The sequence below is a fragment of the Hippocampus bargibanti genome, linkage group LG02 (genome assembly GCF_051943395.1).
Source record: "Hippocampus bargibanti isolate YZ-2025 linkage group LG02, ASM5194339v1, whole genome shotgun sequence".
In the NCBI taxonomy this organism is placed as follows: Eukaryota; Metazoa; Chordata; class Actinopteri; order Syngnathiformes; family Syngnathidae; genus Hippocampus; species Hippocampus bargibanti.
In genome coordinates this window covers 6543667-6553031 of record NC_142735.1, presented here as the reverse complement: position 1 = coordinate 6553031, position 9365 = coordinate 6543667, and the positions used below count along the sequence as shown (strand labels likewise).

General features: G+C 42.7%; 1 protein-coding gene across 2 annotated transcripts; it reads left to right on the top strand.

Moving 5' to 3' along the window:
• The first annotated feature begins 26 nt into the window (after positions 1 to 26).
• Positions 27 to 8185, top strand: nkrf (NFKB repressing factor). Of its 2 annotated transcripts, XM_089022212.1 has the most exons (3): positions 27 to 354; positions 1313 to 1425; positions 5519 to 8185. In XM_089022212.1, exons 2-3 carry the CDS (start codon positions 1335 to 1337, stop codon positions 7630 to 7632), a joined length of 2205 nt encoding a protein of 734 aa, XP_088878338.1. In that variant the 5' UTR covers positions 27 to 354; positions 1313 to 1334; the 3' UTR covers positions 7633 to 8185. The 2 variants fall into 2 exon arrangements, with proteins under 2 accessions (XP_088878338.1, XP_088878347.1); XM_089022221.1 differs by lacking the exons at positions 27 to 354; positions 1313 to 1425 and adding an exon at positions 4926 to 5064.
• The last annotated feature ends 1180 nt before the right edge of the window (positions 8186 to 9365 follow it).

Sequence of the window (9365 nt, the reverse complement as noted above, 5' to 3'; positions counted from 1 at the left end):
TCTCACAAAGCATCGTGGGTAACGTTTCGAACTGAGAAGACGCCATGACAGATTGAAGCTAGCGTGAGCAGAAAATGGATACCAGACTGCACGGCCTACTCCACATGCGTTCTAAGACGCGTTTTCTAAAGGGATTCTGACATAAAATATCATTTTGGTCGTTGAATACGATTTAAAACGCCAATGACCCGTCCGGTTTATTCATGGTATGTACTACATAGCTAGGAAATTATATTCGCAAACGTCTTGTTAGCCAACTGAGGCTAACACAGGGCCTAATATTTCCGTGGTCGTCGCGTTCGAGCTACTAAAAAAGAAGGACTGAGTCGAAAGAAGCCCCTTGCAGAAAAAAAGGTAAGAACAACAAATGTGACTGCTCACACACGTATACAATGTAATTTAAAAACTAAGATATGGGATACAACGGTGACGGATAGCGATATCGGCCTTCAGTTCCAGTCGCTCATATGACTGCATACAGCGGCCTCACGTAAAACAATCGTATGTTCTTTGAATCAGTCCCAAATTATTTACGTTTTCAGAAAAATTGTGTGTGTTTTTTGTGTGTGTGCGCGCGCGCGTGTGTGTGTACAGGATGTCGTTTTTTAATAATTAAATGTAAATCAGGTAAGTAAGGAGGTGCTTCTTATATTGCGTGCTATATTTTTTACACTATCTTATTGTCCATCACTGACTCGCGCGAGTCACAGTTACGAATGAAAAACCGTCAAATGAAAACTCAAGTACATCTGTAACTGAGTGCGCTTCTATTCTCATAATTGTGTAAAAACGTATTCTTACGTTAGTGTCCAAAGTAGTGAACTCCATGCCATTCATAACCTTAAAATGTAACACCAAAAAGATATCGAATGGAACAGACTTTTATTTTACGGCAGTAAATCCAACACAGACTTCATATCCTGTGACCGCCGTGGCCCTTATGATTATGTTCTCACACGGTTGCACACACGGATATCTTGCACATCGATCGTAATCCAAAAATATCACATTCACTGTAAATATATGACCATAAAACACGTATATTGCAGTCGTACAAACCGATGAAATGGAAAACCACTAGGTGCGGTCGTAGGTAAGCAATCCTGTCTTATAACATGTGAAAATGTATTCTTACATCGCTGAACACTTTACCAGGTTCGTCGTTCTCCTTTGTAAGACGCAAAACTTTATACAGTAGGTTTCGGATCATTTATGGAGAAAGAACAGTACTTGACAAAGTAATTCTTTGACCTGTATTGAATTGCCTTTATTCATAATGTCATGTTTTTATTATCTGTGGTGATCTCAACAGGCATGATTGGAACCTGCGGGTGATGGCAGAAGGCAGTGGTGCAGACGAAATGAGCTCTTCTGACTCGTGTCATCGCTCTGAAGCACAAAAGAGACATATTTCTTCTGATGGTGGTGAGTGTTATTCAGTAATTGAAATGGTTGAAAGGAGGCCTGTTTTTGAAAGTAGACTTTGGTAGTTTGTACACAATTTGTTTTTTAACAGTGCTTGCTCACCAATTAAATATTATGTGAACCTCCAAATGTCACCGATTCAGATGGAATATGCAGCAGCATCTTATTTTCCCTTCAAAGGGTCGCCACAGCGAATCAGTGTCCTCCATCTTCAGGGGTTAGATTGGCATGATTGTTTTGGCGAAGCTTTTATGTCAGATGCCCTTCCTGACACAACCCTCTGGATTTATCTTGGCTTGGGACTGGCACAAGAAGACACTGGCTTATGTCCCCTTGTGGCTACAGAACAAGCAACTCTGAACATTTGATGACAATGCTCATAATCATGTAAAATCCAAAAGCTAAGTGGAGAACCACAGAATAGCATAGGCAAACATTATTAGTGGTAACTTCTAAGAAGCAGGCCAATAAATTGATAAAAACTATAAATTGTCACCATGAGTGATAAACGACTTTATCACCTCACACATTCCGCAAAAATTAGGGGATCTGCTGAATTGCATTGATGGACTTCTACTAATATACACTACTCACAAAAGGTTAAGGATATTTTGCTTTTGGGTGAAATTCATGGAAAAATATAAAAAGTTCACGTTACAGTGAGATAAGTACGGCATTTAAGTAGAAGAATGCACTGGTTGTTTCACTCATTCCAAACAATTAATTGACAGAAAAGTTAGTCTGCAGTCTCCAACAGCCGTTCCATGGTGACACGACCTTAATGAACTGAAGCATTGTCGCCCTTGAAGATTAAATTAGGCCAATGTTGTTCATGTAGGCTTTTGTAGGGTCACAATCACTTGATTAATAATTTTATTTTGATCGTATGGGCTTGCAACTGTAATATTCACAAAATGTTGGTCAGAATAGGCTTTTATAGTAACACATTTCATTTCAAAGTCAGCTTTATTGTCAAATATGCGAATATGCATGACATACAGCACAGATGAAATTAATGTCCTCTCTGACCCAGCGTGCAAGGCGCTTAAAATGTGGCTAAAAAAGACAGACAATTGACAACAGACCATACCTGTAATTTCTGAATGTATAGTGAGGTAGTGTTGTATGTAAACTGAGGTAGTGACGTGTGTAAAGTATGAAAAATGACGGAGTGTAGGAATTTAAAAACAAACAAAAAAGGTTGAAGTGGTCTTGCAGAAAAAAAGTGAAAACATAGAGTTTAGGATGATAGTACAGCATGTAGCGTGTAGTACAGCATGTAGCGTGTAGTACAGCATGTAGCGTGTACAAGCGCCTTTCAAACATTTCACATTCATTTTACATTTCACTTTGCTGCTGTGAAATGTAAATTTCTCCACTGTGAGACTAATAAAGGCATATCCAATCCAATCCAAAGCTCTCAAGGACACATTACAGTCACAGACAAGCATAGATACAATAACACAATAAAATAATAAATAGAATACAATAAATAAAATACAATTATAAATAGAAACAAGAGAGAGATACACACAAAATACAATTTTAAAGAGGTGGGTTTTGAGATGCGATTTGAAGGTGGGAAGAGAATCGATGTTACGAATGTTGGGAGGAAGTGAGTTCCAGAGTTTGGGGGCAGAGCAGCTGAAAGTTCTGTCCCCCATCGTGCTGAGACGGGTGGGGGGCACACAGAGGTGGAGGGAGGAAGCGGATCTGAGGGAACGAAAGGGAATAGAAATTTGAAGAAGGTCAGATAGGTAATGGGGGGCAAGGTTATGGATAATTTTAAATGCATAAAGAATAATTTTAAAGTTGATTCTATATTTCACTGGTAACAAGTGGAGCTCTTGGAGGGTGATGTGGTGAAAGGATGAGATTCTGGTGATGATCCGGGCTGAAGAATTCTGGACGAGTTGAAGTTTGTGGATAAGTTTATGAGGGACACCAAGGAGAAGTGAATTGCAATAGTATGAATTGCAAGACTATGAACGAGGATGGCAGTGGTGTGAGGAGTGAGAGACGGGCGAAGACGATTGATATTGCGTAGGTGTAAGTACGGAGACCGGGTTAAGTTATTTATATGGGACTGGAAAGATAGTGTGCTGTCAAGAATGACACCTAGGCTTTTGACCTGATGGGAGGGAGAAACCGTCGAATTGTCAATCATGAGAGAGAAACTGTTAGCTTTGCTTAATGTGGATTTGGTACCAATGAGGAACCACTGTAACATTCACAAAAGTATTTCGGGCAGGTCTGTACCAACTGGACACACATGCTCAAACGGCAACGCCACCACCAACTCACCAGCTTGTCTGCTGACAACAGAGCCTGAAGCATAGCACTCTCCTTGACTCTCCATCATCGTTGGTAGCCATCATTTCTGCTCACCGCGAATCGACTTTAATCAGAACTCAACTGAGGCCCACTAGTCCTTCGTCCAGCGTCAATGCTCCCTGGTTCATGTGAGCTTATGACGCCCTTTCCCAGTGTTGTGGTCGTGTATCCTTGCTCTCGTATGCAGCCCATGCTGATTTAAACTTTGAATGGTCTGGCATGACACTTGGGTGTCTCATTTCCCTTAAAGGACAACCGACACCCCCGGACAAGTTGCGTCCATAATTTGTAAAATCACTTAAAATGACTTCTACTGAGCACATTTTACAAATATTCTACTGCATATAGCTATATTTTACATTTTAAGACTTGCACTGAATATTCAGGAAGTCTTGTTTTCGAGTTGATGACGATTCCCTAATGACGTCACATTTGGAACGCACCCTACCGACAAAGCGACACACAATGCATTTTGGGCACTTTTATTTGTCTGAAAACACTGTGTTGATCGCGAAATTAGAAGGAAAACTACGTACAACTGGCGCTTACAACTACGCGCCAAGACTACCAATTGCGGTGACATGCATAAAGAAATGTGTAGGTTGACACAAATTCCCAGCAGACAAATCAGCCCATTTCCAACGGAGCTTGTGCGCCATCTTGTGCATTTTCTGGGACGCTACATTGGAGTCCAGACGGCTCGAATTGATACGGAAGGACTTCTTTCATCGATTGCAAACATTTATGCTTCAGAACTATTTGAATCATATTCATAACTGGACGAGTAACAAGAAAGCATCATCTCCGAATCTGAACTCTCTGAAGCCATTGTTTTGATTCTGGAGCAGGGCAGTTTGTGACGGTATATCCTGGCGTGACGTCACGAACAAAGGGGCCGGACTTTCTCAATCTCACCATTTCCAAGCTCATTTTGTGGCAGTTTTGGGACACTTTGAGTCATTTTTATTGTTGTTTTGCATTTGACTAAAAATATCCGCCTGCGTGTTTTGGGTATTTTAGATGCTATAAAACGTTTTTCTGATGTCAGTTAGGAAACAAAAAAATGGTGTCTGTTGTCCTTTAAACATCCCTGGAGTTGAGTGACATTCATCATCCGGTTTCCCAGGCCGTTCTTCACAATGTAAAGGTCATCAGCATAGGCAGTAGCCAAAGGAAGTCGACTTCTACATCTTTCTGTGACTCTTCCAGTCTCTCTGTATCACTGTTGCAACTGCTGATGACACTCTAAGCTCATTGGCCACTTCCCAGCAGAGACCGTCCTTTTTGAAGCATCGCGGTGGTAAGGTATGATCGATCGATTTTTAGGTGTCATCTTACTCTCATGATGTCAAAATGTGCACAGCTTGATGAGGATGACTTTTTCAACTCTTATTGAAGCAGGACATGTGTTGGTCACGGCAAAGATCAAACAACTTTAGTAATTAAAGGTCTGTTAAGGTCCTTATTGGATAACAGCAATTGTGCAAAACATATGAAAACAGTTGGACATGTGCATTCAAAATTTTTGAGGAAATCACAATGAGTTTACGTGTGAAAATTTGAATGCATTTTGGCCTTGTCCAGAAATGTCACCCAAGTGTCCATCCCTTTTTGTGAGGAGTGTACTATTTGTTTTTTGAAGGTAAGCTATGGCATTACTTTTAGAGTACTGTGACACACTTATGGTTATGTATTTATCTTAGCAACTGTCAGAATTCAATTGATATTTTCACTAAGTTTCTGCATCACATGTTTACAGGTGGAGAGCCCATGAGCAAGATGCCCAAGTCCGAGTTTGGTTCGCAACCCCAATCTGAGCCCATGCATTTTGATAGTGGTGGCAGTGACAGCACTATTTGCACAAATGGAGCAGCAGGTGGCGCAGATGAAAAGGATAATGATAAGGAGCCCAGAAGGAGTGAGTCGTATGCTAGTCGAAACAGAGAACATAAAGAGGCTTCCTTCCCCAGTACTGGCACAGCACCGCGAAGGCCAGCTGATGTCTATTGCATTTTCCCTCGCTATCAAGCCCGTGACAGAAATCATTCTACTTTATTCGATCCACTCATCTTAGACGACGGAGCTCCAGATTACTCACCAAACGTTGTGTCTGAAAGTCATCAATCCTATGAGACCTCCGGCTATCACACCATGGATTTCTACTCGCAGCCTAATCGGCACGACGGATATGAAAGATGGAATAGATCAGGCGGCTGGGAGTCTGGACGTCAGGATTTGTGGTACAGTCACCAGGATCGTCCTTATAACCAACCGTACAGCGACCCTGCCACCTTTCACCCGTTTGCGTCGCCACATCCTCTCCCTATTAACCAGGCCATGCTAGAGGGGAAGCAGAAGCTCGTCGCCAGTTTGGCATCTGCGTTTGCGGCCTATTTTTCGGGTCCTAAACCAAAAATGGCACAGGCTGCAAATTACAATTACGTGTTAAGTCGCATTATCCAGGCTTGCAAGACCAACCCTCAGTACATTTACTTCAGCCATTCCAACTTACCCGAGAACTGCAAACTGCCGAGAAATCACTGCGCTTGCGAGCTGAGGTGTCAGGGAGTCTATCTAGCCACAGGATACTCAAGCAATAGGAATGCCGCGAGGTACTGCGCCTCAGAGAATGCCGTCAAACTCTTCATGAAGCCTGTCGAAGTACGCATTGTGCCACGTAAGTACAGGCACACAATGATCAATGACGTTGTGGTGTGCCAGGTTAACTGCACCGCCCCCGCCTTCACACCCACTCTTTGTTACCAGGACAACATCGATGATGCCAGATTTAGCCCCTATACGCACTGGACTCAGTTGGTAGTCATAAATAGTAATGAAAGCCCCATCTCCATTCTCAACAATTCCGCCGCTTCCTGTCACATGAAGGTGCAATACACGTTTGAGATGATGCGCAACGGCTTCTGCCTGTGCAGCGTCTACGTGCAGGATGAAAGGGTGGCGCAGGCCATTGGCCCCATAAAGACGAGCGCCAAATGCGCCGCAGCAGCAAAGGCCCTGCAGATGATGCGCTGCAACCCGACACGCCAACCCCAACGGCTCCAGAATGCCTGTCTAAATCAGCAGGCAAATATCAACGGTGGGAAAGAAACGCAACAACAGCCGCTCATCTTTGAAAAGAACGCTATTTCCATCCTCAATGAGATGGCTCAGTTTAACAAGGTGAATATCGACTACAAGATCAACCCTGTGCCCAAACATGCCTGGAAGTGCGAGGTGTACTTGGGAGGGGAGTTCGTGGCAGCAGGAGAGGGTACCAAAAAGCAGGTGAAGCAGATTGCTGCACAGGTGGCCTTAGACACCCTGAGACAGACGCACGCTGTGGTCAAGTACAACCTGAAGATGACGGATGATGAGGCCATCACACGCGACCAAATCATGGGTCGCTCACGGGAGGTGGAGGAGGCAGTTAATCCTAAAATAAAGGAGGACAACATTGGGAACCAGTTGCTGCGCAAGATGGGTTGGACGGGAGGGGGCTTGGGCAGAGACGGAGGAGGCATTGTAGAGCCCATCATGGTCAAGAAGAAGTTCTCCAGAGAGGGCTTGGGTATGAACATGGGCAATTTGGATGGCAAATTAACTAAATGTGGTATAGGGGAAGTAATCCGCAACTATGTCCGATCGGACAGACAGGACGACCTGCGATTCTCCACCAACTTGACCAAAGGCGAGCGCCAGAAGGTCCACAACATTTCTCGAAGGTACGGCTTACGGAGCAAGTCGTACGGACGGGGCACGCAGCGTTTCGTCATTGTCAGTCGCAAACTGAAGACCAATACCCTAATTGGCCAGCTCCTGCAGGAAGGACAAGTGGGCCACTACAAACTTATCAAACCTCAAGCGTCGCAGTAGTTTACATGGCAACTCCAGCTGCTGACTTTGTCATCAAAATAAATCTGAGTGCATCAAATCCACATTTGTGATTTACTCTTCAAATAAGGCGTTGATAATTCCTGCATTTCTTTCCCGAGAAATCTGTCTCAGATTTTTTACATTTGTTTCCGTAACACCTTTACTTTGATGTCATCTTGTGCCCAGTGTCTTGGCGATGTCTGAGAGCCTATTTCACCTTGTGTAAAACATGCAATGCTTGTCCATTCATGTAACAATGGGACTATGGAACCATTAAGCTGATGCGAGCTAAGCATTTTTGGGGGGTACAACACTCTCCATTATGGTAGCAATTTTCATGGTTATTGTACATGAGCTTCATCTGCATTAACAAAATGTGTTTCCAGACATGCCCGTGAATCAAATGAAACTGGTTTGACTGACAAGAACCTGCTTCATTTGAATACAAAGACCAGTAATGTATATCCTTTTATTTACAAGACAATGTACAATTTGTTACATGGGTTACCAGTGCAAACTTTACTAAGATAAATCATCCTGTATGATCACTCCACTCTGACCCGGAGTTTTTCGCACAATCTATATAGACATACATGAACACTGATCCACCAGATAGCACGTGGAGCGCACCAGTATACGCCTACCAGACACTCGCTGCTTCAAGCAAAAAGTTGGTCTCGCCTCACATACATCTAGCATCCGAATGTCATAGATAACTCATCGCTCAGAGCACTACGACTTGCGAATGTGGCATGCGCCATGCGCGTCATTCACGCAAATAAGCATCACTCGAAAAGAGCACTGGTCCAGGGCGTTACGAGCCAGCCGCCAGAGCACGACGCGAGACAAAAAGATTAGCAGATGAACTCAAACACGTGTAGACAGGGCAGAGAGCATCTAAGGCCACGTGTGCAGATGGTGACGATCAGGTGACTTAAAGCGGCTGAAGGAGTGAAAGTGTGGAATCAGTGAAATAAAAGGAGACCTCACCGCAGACACCAGCTGAGACAGCGCGGGCGTGAAACACCATCTAATGCATACACATCATCTTTATATTCAACTTTCTATTTCGATTCATTATTTACTTGACTGTGCTGTGGCTATTAAACTCTATTAATACATGGTATTTAATTTAATATAAGTAAGTCTAAGCGTTAATTACTATTGTCATTCATAGATCAGAACTAGACCCCAATTTAAATAACATCTATCTTGACATCCGTTTAAAGCTTAACCTGTATCCCCCGGACCACAAAAAAGATTGTATAAGACGATCATGAAAAAAACTACATAAATTAGTCTTTATAGTCTGATTAATTTAGGCAAATTGAGCCAACACTTCCTTACAAGTCGATAGAAAAGCTAGAAATGGAGATGTAAATCAAAACACACTTCAGTGCTGGGTAATAGTCTTATAACTTTTAACTATTAATGACAAATCCATACACTTTTTGAAGATAGCTGGGCAAACACTACACTCAGATGCTGGTTATGTTTAAGTTTGATGTAAGTATAAAAAAAATCTCTAACCGTGATATGTTCAGCTTCAAAAGTTGACAGGTATCGGTGTCTAGACTGCCAGGCCCTACGGAGTTTGGCCTTCTGAAAGCTAGTTTTCTACTGTGGAACAACATTATAGAGCTTTGACATAATAGAATATTTTAACTTACATATGCAACCACCTTATACATTTTTTTAGGAGTTTCGTGGATAGAATCATTATACTTTGACGT